This window comes from Colletotrichum aenigma, assembly GCF_013390185.1.
Source record: "Colletotrichum aenigma strain Cg56 chromosome Unknown KSG_Cg56_contig03, whole genome shotgun sequence".
Classification (NCBI taxonomy): domain Eukaryota; kingdom Fungi; phylum Ascomycota; class Sordariomycetes; order Glomerellales; family Glomerellaceae; genus Colletotrichum; species Colletotrichum aenigma.
The window spans coordinates 493,618-505,761 of record NW_023500909.1 but is presented as its reverse complement, the minus strand read 5'-3'; the positions used below and the strand labels follow the sequence as shown (position 1 = coordinate 505,761).

The window sequence follows — 12,144 nt, the reverse complement described above, 5'->3', positions numbered from 1 at the left end:
TAATATACTGCTACCTCTGCTCTAGAAGTACTACTACTAAATATAGAAGTATTATTTCTATATTATATACTAAACGTATTTTCCCCCCTATAATACTATATATTCTAATTAAAGCTTTTAACTTTTTAGTGTAATATCTAACTTCAATACCTAAAATATTTAAAAAATTATTTTAAGTTTAAAAAAAGTGATCTTAACATTGTTTATATATCTTTTTAACTATATTAAAGGGCTATAGAAAGGCTGTTTTTTTCTATAAAAAAGAGAAGAAGAATATATATATATATTAGAAATAGTATTTTAAAGAACTTGTACTTTTTTTAGTGTTAGTAGATACGTTTTTCCGGGAATTCTATCTCAAAGAGGCTTAGCGCGGGCAAAATAACAAAACGACACGGTCAATTTAACAGTATCCGTCCGGCTTCGTTCCTCGTCTTCCCCGAATTCCCCGCCCCATCCATTTCCCCCATGTTTTTATGATTTTATTTTAAAATTCCCATGTTGCAACACTTCGTCCCGTGATGAGCAAACCCTGGGGGGCACGGGGGTCACGACAAGGGAGCTCCCACGCCGCACCACCACCCTGTCACTTGCCAATTGGCTGGCACACCGCCGACACACCGACTGAACACCATACCATCCCGTCTGCAGTCAGTCGCCAGCAATTATCCCCCAAAAGCAGCAAAACCAGGCGTGCAAGCTTCAAGCTCTTGTCCAACCTCCAAGCGGATGCACCCCGCGATGCCGGTTTCACATCAGCGACCCCCTTGCCGTCTGTTGTTAAACAAAATTACGCACGAGACTCGCGCCAGACAGACACCTGACGAGTATCCAATAATGGCTTGCCACAGACAGAGTGCCCAAGTGATCGAACGAAGCTCATCGAGACGAGTCGAGAGCCCAGCCGACATACCAGGCTCAGCGTCAGGTCAGCATCAGCATCAGCATCAGATTCACTTCAGCTTCATCAGGTCAGGCAGGGCACGGGGCCGCCTCTCAGGAATCAAGATGATGAATTCAGATCACACCATCCTGTCCATTATTACCAAGCATGGAAAGCCGTCCTACCCAGCACCACCAGCATGGCGTCAGTGCAGTGCCTCACTCGTCTTCACAAAATAGAAACAGGCTGTTCATTGCCCTGATGATCTGGTGCTTATGCAGTTGTGGCCGGCTACAGTGCCCGACCGCACTTACTACGCATACCAACCACCACCACCACCGCCGGTCGCACCGATCGAGGCTTCCAGAGACACGGACTGGAGAGACCCGACCAGACCGAAGCGAGAGGTCAGCTCGGAAGAACAGCCTGACCACGAGCCGGAGCACCAAGAGGACAGACAGTGCAACTCTTGACCCCTCTTTCTCTTCTGCCAGCCCAAGAGATCAGACCCCAGGGAACAGACTCAAACTCGTCGATAGGCACTGGAGCTGCATCCTGGTGTCCCAGCGCACATCATTTTTGGCCTACTGCCCTACAGAACCACCTTCACCCGCATGCGATCCTCTCCAGTCCTCCGCAAATGATTGGAGCACGGGCGATTGTCACCTTCAAGTGGCATTCTCGCTGCGTATCGCTTCTCGCTTGCCGATCAATGAGGTGTGCCGTGGAGGCAGCATTCCGACTCTGGAGCTGACCTACAAGCCATGTCGCCATTGTTCGCCTCCGACGCCGGCCCCCCCACGCTTGATTGACTCTGAGTCTGGGGTTTTCTTGACCGAGTTTGAGACACTGGACGATGCGGACACCGCTGTGGACAATGCTGCTGTGGACACACCAGGGCCCCTGGCATGCAGATTGCGAGTGCAAGTATAGCTGCAGAAGCGAACGCAGATGCTGCCAAGCTGAGCTTGCTGTTCTATCCCTAATCCCAAAGGAGATCAAGCACCAGCCAAACGAGCACATCCTTTGGCCTGTTCCCCCAGCAAAGCGCCCCAAAAAGCCTCCTCAACTGACTGGCGTAACGCTTGCGGAGCATGGCTTGCCAACTATGCAAGCCGTGGCGGATGACTGTAGCCGCTGTGGACGTGGCCGGCTCCCGGAACACGATGCGCGGGTTGCTGTCCACCAGAGCCTCCTTTTGTCGTCGTTTGACCAGTCACCTTATCTGGACCTAGAGATCACGGAACCCAGCCTGCAGCTGGAATGGCAGTCTGGCAGATAGGAGCCGGAGCCGACGAAAGAAGCACACCACCCTCCCGGGCATTTCAGATGCAGATGGTGGTGCAGCGAATGCAACAGCAGAACGAGTCGCAAAATCCGGGTATGCACCGAACACGTCCAGCCCCCGGCACAGCAGGCATTCAGGGTAACGGAAGCAGTCCGGTCTGTCGGTGACAGCGACGTGCCAGCCAACCAGGGCGGCTGACGGAGTCACGCCTTATCAACCCGTGGCCGCTGATGGTGTCCTCGTGTGGTGTGAGGGTGTCAAGGTTGGAGCAGAGCTTGCAGAGGTGGGCGCGTACCTGGAAAAGGAGGAGCGGACCCCTACGGCAAGCTTCTCCCGCTGTGGTTCATCCTTGCAGATCAGTGCTCGTTGGACTCGTCTTGACTCCTCTTCCAAGGTGAAGCAGCTCCAGACCTTCCAACAATGGCTTACCGTCTGCTGTTTGCGAACAGCTCGACACTGTGCGTTGCAAGTGTTTCCGCCGGGCAGCAGGACGATCTAGACCGCTGTCGACGGCCAATGCCACGGCGATAGACCGATAGGCCACCCTCCATCACACAGTCCGATCACTACTATGCAGTAGAAGCATGCACGTACCTTGGCATGGGTGCCGTCCGACACGAGCACTAGAAGAAAAATCTTTTTTTTTTTTTTTCCAAGCGGAGGGGGCTGTTGATTATTCTGGACCCGGATGACTGGTGTTCCCCCCAAGTCCACTGAAACTAAACGGAGCGAACTCATTTGCCTCACCGCTGACGGTCGCGCACGCCCCGTGGCAGCCGCTGGTTCTTTCGCTGAACTGCTGCCAGCTACTATTCCGGGCGATGGCCACGGCCAGTGTCAATGCCAGTGCTGATACCCAAAGACGATGGCTGGTCCATGGTCCAAAGCTACCTAGAAGAAGCCAGTGCTGAGTGCCAGCCAAGCCGCGCCCAGCCGGCACTCATCGCGACAGGCGGGAGACGTCTATTCTCGGGGCAGCGAGATGTTCGGTCTGGATGGTCGTTCGGTCAAGCAAGGCGCCGCCATATTCACTGCAGCGGCCGGTGTATGCTACTACTCATTAATCAACTCCGGCGTCCGGCTTGCCAATCCTGCTGCAATCAGGGGAGTCAAGTCTGACTCTGGACTGCTGCTCTGGGTGCCACACAACCTTCCATTGCCAATCCCACGAACGCTAAGGCTTGCCCTCCAGGTGCTGGGGCTTCTCCCATTGTCTTTTGCTGGCTGCCCGTTCTACCTTGCTGTGTGTGTGGTGTTTGTGTGTTCCAATCTCAGCGCCCTTCAAGGTACGTACCGTTCCCAGAGATTCATTTTGCCTTCCGCTGACGCTAAAAGGACCCCCATCCACTCCCGAGTCCACTCCCCACCCACACCGCATCCACACCCACGCCTCCGCCACCCCTGCACGTCGCCCTGCCCTTAGGTCGGTCAGGTACCGCAGGAAAGTACCCGGCTGCCCGTTAAAGAAGCGTTGCTCCTCCGACTCAACTTACTCCGGCTCTGCTCAGACAACCAACTCGCCTCAACCTTTTCGACTCTTCAATCTCTCCGACGACTCCGTCCTTTTAATAGACCTGCTTTTATTCGAGGGTTTATTTCGACAAGGTTCCTCTAGATGACCGGAATCGCGTGTTAGATCTTTCTCCATTACGAATCGGATCCGGTATATACCTAATGACCATTATCGACCTGGTCCTTCTCAGACAGCCACTCGAAGCTGTCACATAAGTGAAATATCACGAACTACGAACACCTGATACTTCGAACCTCCGCAACTCTCAAACTCCGACGACTCTTCTCACACACATCCCCGAAAATGATTCCCAGAGGTCTCGCCGCCTTCGGGACCCCGTCCCTCGAGATTGGCCAAATCTTGCTCGGAAACGCCAGCAGGTACACCATTCAGAAGAAGATCCGCGAAGGTGTCTGGATTGCTACGTAAGTCAGCTGCGCATATCATTGTGTCTTTCTCTAACTAACTCTCGTCAGAAACCCCCTCGGCAACAAGTCCATCGTTAAGGGCGTTCAAGGCATCTCCGGCGCCCAGAACGAGCACAATGTCCTCCGCAAATTCCAGGGCAACCCCTTCCTCCGCCCGGTTATCGACGAAATCCAGCAAGACGCACCCATGATTGTCCTCCGCCACATGGACGACACTCTTCTGAAGGCAACCGTCAAGAAGCCTCTCACGAACCGCGAGATCCGTTTCGTCGCCCGCGCTGTCCTCCGCGGCCTGTCCACCCTCCACAAGGATGGCTACGTCCACACCGACATCAAGCCCGACAATATCCTCGTCAACTACGCCTCCGAATCCGAAGCCGACCCGGACCTTCGCTTCTCCGACGTCCAGATTGGCGACCTTGGCGCTTCCTACTCCGTCGACTCCGATGTTGCGCGTAAGGGTTTCCTGATCGGTGCTCCCATCTGGACCAGCCCCGAGGTGTTGATGGAGGTTCCCTGGGGCACTGCCAGCGACATCTGGGCTTTTGGATCGATGATGATTGCGCTGCTCCACGGCGGAGACTACAACCCCTTCCGCCCGACCAACGCGTCTTACCATGACCGCAGCTACATCTTCGAGGTTCTCCGCCAGCAATCCCGCCGCTTCGGTGCCATCCCCGAGACCTACCTCGAGCGTGCCCGTCCCGGCAAGGCCATGGCTGCAAAGGCTCTCACCGTCGGTCGCAAGGTCGAGCCCCTTGACTACCGCACCGCGTCGCACTTCATCAACCGCATCATGCGCATGGACGCCGCTGAGCGCCCCACCGCCGACCAGCTTCTGGAGGAGATGTCTGGCCTCTTCGAGGACTAAGAAACCTCTCCTCAACCTTTCCTTTTACGATTACGAATGAGATCCTACGGGATTAAGAAGATCCGATCAAAACGGATAAAGCAAGCGACTACTTGATGGCGTCACAAAAGACAGCCTTTTTACAACAGGGGATGATTACACCATAGAGATACCTAATGCGGAAGAAAAAATGGCGACAGGGCCACGGAACATTCCATTTGTTTTGGGGACATACGGTCGGGTTTTGTGATTCATAGAGCGAGTCCTGTATTTGGGCACTTGGGATTGCTTTCTACTGGGATACAGGGAAACAGAAAAAAGACTACAATAAAAGTCATTTGGGCGTGTTTTCGGCTTGGTGCAGGATCAAGACAACAAAAAAGAAGCCCCGGCGGTACGGTACATAGAAACTAGAACATAGACACAACCGAGATTGGCGAGAAAAGCCGACCGGATGCAGCCATATCAAAAAGAATGGCGCGATTTACTTCATCATTTGTCCCCTTTTCTCACTCGGTGATCATTTAGTCCAACATCTGCAGGAGTTTCTTCCATCTGAAGTCGCAGGACTTGATTGCATTCAATGGACCTTCATGTGAAAACCCCGTGTTGCAAACCTGTGAATTTGACGTCGGGGTTTTGGCATGACATCAGCGGTGGAGAGCGCATGTTTCCGAGTTTTGCCACATTGATGAGTTTTTTTTTGTTATCAAAGCAACCTCTCGAAAAGATTTTCTTCAGGAGGGTGCATGTATGAATCGGATAGCCAGAAACCGATTTTTGTGGGATTTCGCTGTATCTACGGGTCCGGCTGAATCGCGTCGTCGCAATGCGCTCAGCTGGGTACGTTGTCGATGGTAGATGCTTGTCGAGTTTGATTGTGGTTCAGACTGATCTACGCCGCCAAACAACAGGCAGATTGTGGGACGAACGAGGAACGAGTGTTCATGAAATGGTATCCCTTTTTGACTCCATTATACCTTCTACAGTGCAATCTCATGCTTTTCGAAAACGATAAGCCATGTCGGCTGTGTCTACTACAATTACAGATCCCGTAATTGTCTGCACCTCAGGGCATCCATCACCCAGACAGACCACTGATTCTTCGCCGTGTGCGCCGCTCCCCTCATCCCGCTCTCACCGAGATCAAAATTAGGCCCTTTACAACAGACCCTGCTTCTGCAAATCGTAATACACCTTCTCGGGCATGACGTTGCCCTCCGCATCCTCCATCTGGACGATGCTGCCCTCGTCGACCTTGGTCTTCTTCGTCTCGCGCTGGATCTTGTCGTTGAGGTTTGTCGCCTCGTCGATGCTCGTGATGTCGCGGAACAGGGCCGTGTTGGTGATGCCGAGGCACTTGAGGCCGTGGACGTGCCGCGCCTCGTTGAAGTGCTTGTCGAACGCCCGCCTGCCCATGTACACGAAGTTGCCGCAGATCTCGCAGGGGAACTCGACGCCCAGGCCGTGCAGGCGGTACAGCCAGAACGGGATCGGCTTGCCGTCCCACGCGAGCGGCAGCTTGAGCGGGTTGTAGATCTTCTCCTCGCCGTCCTCGCCGTCCTCGTCGCCTTCCTCGTCGTCGCCCCCCGCGACCAGGCCGCCGCCGCCGGGCGGTGCCGAGGACAGGCTGAGGTAGCTCTCGAGCTCCTGCTGGCGCTCGCGCTCCGTCATGCCCTGCTTCCGCTCCACGTTGACCCGCGTGTCGCCGCGCTCCGTGGACATGGCGGCCGCGAGGCGCTTGACGCGGTACTCGCGCTCCGCGACGGCGCGCTCCTTCAACCTCGTCGCGGAGACTCTGACGCCGCCGCCGCCGCCATTTGTTGATGTTGCCGCGGCGTCGCCGCCGTCCTCCTCCTGCCGTGCTTTCCGCGCCTCGGCGGCCTTGATGTGTTTCCGCCCCGTGAGATGCGACCTGTGCACGTTCTCGTTCTTGAACTCCTTCTCGCAGTCCTCGCACCAGACCGCCTCCGCGCTGCTCTTCTCCCTTGCAGCGGCGGCGGCGGCGTCATCCTGCCAGCCCTGCACCTCGTCCTTCTCCCACGCCGTCTCGAAGTCGTTGTCGAAGCCGTGGAAGACCTTGTCCAGGTTCTCGAGCGGCCGCGTGCGCCGCATGAAGGACTCGAGGTACCCCGCCAGCTCGCCGACGTACTTGAAGTACTGGTCCGTCAGCTTCTCGCTGCGTTTCAGGCCGCCGTAGCCGGGGGCGAAGTTGTCAAACACCTCGAGGTACTGCAGGTAGGACAGGCGCTTGACGTTGGGCAGGTTGAGGTAGCTCTCGTGGCAGGTGTGCAGGTCGAAGAAGCGGCCGAAGCCCTCCTCGCCGGTGAAGATGCGGTCGATGATGTAGGGCATCATCTCGCCGTCGCCCTCCTTCTTCACGCGGTAGCGCAGCTCCGAGTTCTCGGCCTGCTCGTTGGGGTATTTGGCATGGTGCTCGCGGACGTCCTTGATCTGGGCGTAGAACTCCTCGAACGGGTCGCCGGTGCCGATGCTTTGGATCTCACGCGAGCGCTGGCCGTCGGCGTCGCCGTAGATATCGAGCAGCTTGGCGGACTGCGCCTGGATCTGGTCGAGCAGCTGCGAGACCTCGTGGTCGCGGTTGAGGCGGTCGCGGATGTGTTTCGGCTCGTCCGCGATGCGGTCTGCGACGCCCTGCTCGAGGCGCTCGAGGTCCTCGTGGATGTAGCGCTGTTCTTCGAGGATGCCGACCATTTTCGCGGTCCGAAGGGGGTGTTTCTGTCGGCGACGCGCGGCGTGGGCGGAGGAAGGAGAGTGAGGAGAGATGTGTAGGTGATTGTCGAGATCGAGTGTTTGGCGCGGCTTTCGCAGCTTCTGGAAAAATCGCGGCGGAAGGCTGGCGCGGCGTACCTGGTGTTGTCGGTTCCACTGAATAAGGCCTGCTTTAGCTCCCCAATTTTGGTAGGAAAAGCGCTAGATGCACTGTGTTAACGGGGTGCCTTGCGCTGCCTCTGGTCTTTTTGACAGGCCGGCAGAAGGATGTTCCGGCCCGAGACAGGTGTCGTCTGGTTTGCGACTCGCAGCCTGCAGCAGAGCGCGCTGAAGCTTTTGGCGCGCCCCTCTAAAATTTCGCCCTCGACTTTGCCTTGCCTGCACCTGCACATCACGACCCTCGACCTCGACGTCGCAACAACAACCACTTAACACCTTCCCGAAAATACAACAGAGATCATCATGGCTGAAGGCGGTAGCGGAATTGATCGTAAGGCGGACGAGAGGATGGAGTTTTCCACCTCTAAGGAAGTCACTGTCCACCCGACCTTCGAGTCCATGTCGCTGAAGGGTAAGGCTCCCCATCATCACGAACAATTGAATTATTTTCTGACGATAACCTCGTAGAGAACCTCCTCCGCGGCATCTACGCTTACGGCTACGAGTCCCCGTCCGCCGTCCAGTCCCGCGCCATCGTCCAGGTCTGCAAGGGTCGCGACACCATCGCCCAGGCACAGTCCGGCACGGGTAAGACCGCGACCTTTTCCATTTCCATGCTGCAAGTCATCGACACCGCCGTCCGCGAGACCCAAGCCCTCGTCCTCTCCCCGACCCGCGAACTCGCGACCCAGATTCAGTCCGTCGTCATGGCCCTCGGCGACTACATGAACGTACAGTGCCACGCCTGCATCGGCGGCACCAACGTCGGCGAGGACATCCGCAAGCTCGACTACGGCCAGCACATCGTCTCCGGCACCCCCGGCCGCGTCGCCGACATGATCCGCCGCAGACACCTGCGCACCCGCCACATCAAGATGCTGGTCCTCGACGAGGCGGACGAGCTGCTCAACAGAGGCTTCCGCGAGCAGATCTACGACGTGTACCGCTACCTGCCCCCCGCGACGCAGGTCGTCGTCGTCTCCGCCACGCTGCCGTACGACGTGCTCGACATGACGACCAAGTTCATGACCGACCCTGTGCGCATCCTCGTCAAGCGTGACGAGTTGACCCTCGAGGGCCTGAAGCAGTACTTCATCGCGGTCGAGAAGGAGGACTGGAAGTTCGATACGTTGTGTGATCTCTACGACACCCTCACCATCACGCAGGCCGTCATCTTCTGCAACACGCGCAGAAAGGTTGATTGGCTGACGGATAAGATGCGCGAGGCCAACTTTACGGTCAGCAGTATGCACGGTGACATGCCGCAGAAGGAGCGCGACAGCATTATGCAGGACTTCCGACAGGGCAACAGCCGTGTGCTGATTTCCACGGATGTGTGGGCTCGCGGTATCGATGTGCAGCAGGTCAGCTTGGTGATCAACTACGATTTGCCGAGCAACCGTGAGAACTACATCCACCGCATTGGTAGGAGTGGTCGCTTTGGAAGGAAGGGTGTCGCTATCAACTTCGTTACTAGCGAGGATGTGCGCATCTTGAGAGACATTGAGTGTCAGTATTGCTCGAGTCCTAACTCATTTATGGATGCTAACGACTGCAGTGTACTACTCTACCCAGATTGATGAGATGCCCATGAACGTGGCCGATCTCATTTCTTAAGCAAAAAGAATGATACCAGATGAGGCTTCGTCATTTTGACGTGTCATGAAAATCAAAAAGGCAGACGCAAGGGTCGTCTGGCCCAGAGACGTGGAGGAAGGGGGCTTTATTTCGAAGCAGGTGAACATACCCTCGCCCTAGCCTGCATTCGCAGTGATGCTGACATGTCGTTCGCAAGATATCAGATTGCTATAAACCAAATCGGTGTGCGGATGCATGGAAATTCATAAGCGATCCTGGGATTGAGGCTGACGCAAGAAAATGTCATTATTCGTACTACTACAAACAGCCGCGTGTCGCGCTGAAGGGGTATACACAGCATGCTACCCTTGCCGCCTTTTCGTCCCTTCAACGCCGTCGACTGTGATGCTATATATACATGATGGCGCGTTCCGCGCTGAAATCCAAATCAGGGCTCAATGGCCCCTCATAGACTCGCTTGGTATACATGTTCGCTCAAAAGCACTCAACGCCTCGTCCATCGTACACAATCTCGCCTTAAATCAGCCTCCTCCCGGGTACCTGTGGTACCTCTTCATCAATAGACTCATACCGTCGATGTGTCGAAGCCCAGGTGACGTTCGACGGGAACCGCTCGTGCCTCCCTCTTGTTGTTGCTGTTGACCCGAAGCGTTCGTGCTTCACGCTGGCACCTCTCGTCACGCTCGGGATCTGCAACCTCGAACCCCGTGTCCAACTCGAAAACCTGCCAAAAGGCGACGGTGGCTGGACTTCGGGCAGCTTGAACTCCTCGCCCTCCTTATCAGACAACTTCGTCGCCGACGTCGGTGTCGCGACTTCCAAGTGCTCCAGAGTGCTCTTGCGGTCCGCGACGAGGCTGGCAAACGTGTCCCGCCTAACCTTTGGCCTGTTCGACTTCGTGCCGATGGTCAGCGGGCGCCTGTACCCATCAACATCACCCGTGGAGAAGTTCTCCTCAAAGTCCTTGCGGCGGCGAGCCTCCTCGGCGGGGCTGGCCGTTTTGAGCGGCAGCGGGCTGTCGTTGACGGTGGCGCCGCAGGCGTGGTTCGGGAAGAGGGCGTTGAGGAGGGGCTTGAGGGTGGTCAGGCAGGCGGTGACGATGGCGATGTGGACCTCGAGGGAGGTCCAGTTGGCGACGCGGACGGCGGACCAGGTGACGTCTGCGACCTGGGCGTTGGACTCGTCGGTGTGGAAGACGGCGACGAGGCGGAAGATGGAGATGGCGCAGACGAGGAAGGCGAGGCAGAAGACGAAGTAGAGGCCCGTCTTCTGCTTGCGGGGCAGGCTCATGCTGGAGATGACGGGGAGGGGCAGCATGAAGATCATGAAGTCGGTGAGGATGTGGAGGACGGCGTTGAGCCAGAAGACGGGGACGGGGTGGCAGTAGAGCGGGGGGTTGGCGGGGTCGTAGGACCAGGCGGCGGAGAGGGGGATGCAGGTCGTGAGGATGGAGGCGATGATCCAGGTGTGGGTGAGGATGACGAGGCCGAGGAGGACCTTGCCGAGGAGGCGGACGAGGTCGTAGGTGAGGATGCGGATGTAGAGGAGCAGGATGGAGATTTTTGTGAGGGTCAGGGAGATGGAGTAGAAGAGGTTCGTGAGGATGCCTGTTTGGATATAGACGGGGAACGAGGCGCCGACGGAGCGTAGATGGTGGCCCAGGCCGTAGTTGAGTTCTGTTGTTCTAGTTAGTTGAAGGGCTCATGAGTTTGAGATGGGAGGCTGGACGTACGTGCTATCATACCCCCGCTCGTGGCGATGGCGAAGACGAGGGACATGAGGATGAACCAGTCCTCCCACTTGACTGAGCGCAGGATGTAGATGCGAGTGTAGAAGCGCATGGCCACGAAGGCGGTCGACAGCACGGCCGAGATGACGGCAACGGGCACGACGGAGCCGCCATTCCACTCGCGGTGGCCCGGTTCTCCCCCTCCTCCTCCTGCGGTGGCGTTGAGTAATTGCTCGGTTGAGTTGGTGTGTGATGTGAAGGCAGCGGTGGCGGCATTTTCGGTGGCGCGGAGGGCGAGGAGGCCAAAGGCGCCTGTTGGAGGCATTTTGTGCAATAAAAGTATGTATAAATGAATGAAAAGACTGTGAAGTAGTTTGGATGGTTCAGTTTGATGCCATGGCTTGGCTGTGTCTGGCTCGAAAAGGTCCGAGTTTGTGTAGTCGTCGGTGTGTTTTGCTGAATGAAAGTCGTTGTTGATGAGAATTGAATGAGTGAATGAAAGGAATTGTGATCGTCTCCGTCCGCCACCAGTGGCTCTCTCTTGCTCTCGTTTCGTTTCGTAAGAATCGGTACGTTTTTCTGGTTTCTTTCTTTTTTTTTTTTTTTTTGCCGTTTTGATTTTCGCCTGGAAAAGACGATGCTAGCTCGTCATGGTTCTTTTTTTCGTATCTCGTTCAAATAAATTGTTTCGTCAAGAATCGAAAAGTTGGGTTTTAGAGAAAGTAATGGACCGGCTCCGAAAAGGACGAGAAGGGGGACCAAGATCGAAACGGCCTCGGAGGAGGGGTGGTCGCATGGCGGGTCTGCCTCGTAAATATACCGAAGCCACACATCCTCTTCGCCTCTCACTCTCTGTCTCTCTCTCTCTCTCTCTTTCTCTCCATTGTTGCAGGGGAGGAGGCCCGCGATGTGGATTGACCTGCGGCCAGGGGCCAGCGGTGGGGAGGATGGTTCGGCTGGCT

General features: G+C 56.0%; 5 protein-coding genes across 5 annotated transcripts; 3 read left to right on the top strand and 2 right to left on the bottom strand.

Moving 5' to 3' along the window:
- Positions 1-3,153: 3,153 nt before the first annotated feature.
- Positions 3,154-3,790, top strand: CGCA056_v004085 (uncharacterized protein; the record flags this gene model as incomplete). Its single annotated transcript, XM_037319340.1, has 2 exons — positions 3,154-3,457; positions 3,507-3,790. 2 exons carry the CDS (start codon positions 3,154-3,156, stop codon positions 3,788-3,790), a joined length of 588 nt encoding a protein of 195 aa, XP_037181707.1.
- Positions 3,791-3,987: 197 nt separating this feature from the next.
- sid1 (Serine/threonine-protein kinase sid1) lies at positions 3,988-4,983 on the top strand (the record flags this gene model as incomplete). The annotated part of the gene is made up of 2 exons (XM_037319339.1): positions 3,988-4,109; positions 4,161-4,983. 2 exons carry the CDS (start codon positions 3,988-3,990, stop codon positions 4,981-4,983), a joined length of 945 nt encoding a protein of 314 aa, XP_037181708.1.
- A 1,140-nt stretch (positions 4,984-6,123) lies between these two features.
- On the bottom strand, positions 6,124-7,677 carry sap61 (Pre-mRNA-splicing factor sap61; the record flags this gene model as incomplete). Its single annotated transcript, XM_037319338.1, has 1 exon — positions 6,124-7,677. The coding sequence occupies one exon, from the start codon at positions 7,675-7,677 to the stop codon at positions 6,124-6,126; it is 1,554 nt and encodes a 517-aa protein (XP_037181709.1).
- Positions 7,678-8,157: 480 nt separating this feature from the next.
- On the top strand, positions 8,158-9,471 carry FAL1 (ATP-dependent RNA helicase FAL1; the record flags this gene model as incomplete). The annotated part of the gene is made up of 3 exons (XM_037319337.1): positions 8,158-8,266; positions 8,323-9,363; positions 9,413-9,471. 3 exons carry the CDS (start codon positions 8,158-8,160, stop codon positions 9,469-9,471), a joined length of 1,209 nt encoding a protein of 402 aa, XP_037181710.1.
- Positions 9,472-9,969: 498 nt separating this feature from the next.
- CGCA056_v004081 (uncharacterized protein) lies at positions 9,970-11,507 on the bottom strand (the record flags this gene model as incomplete). The annotated part of the gene is made up of 2 exons (XM_037319336.1): positions 9,970-11,129; positions 11,186-11,507. 2 exons carry the CDS (start codon positions 11,505-11,507, stop codon positions 9,970-9,972), a joined length of 1,482 nt encoding a protein of 493 aa, XP_037181711.1.
- Positions 11,508-12,144: the final 637 nt, after the last annotated feature.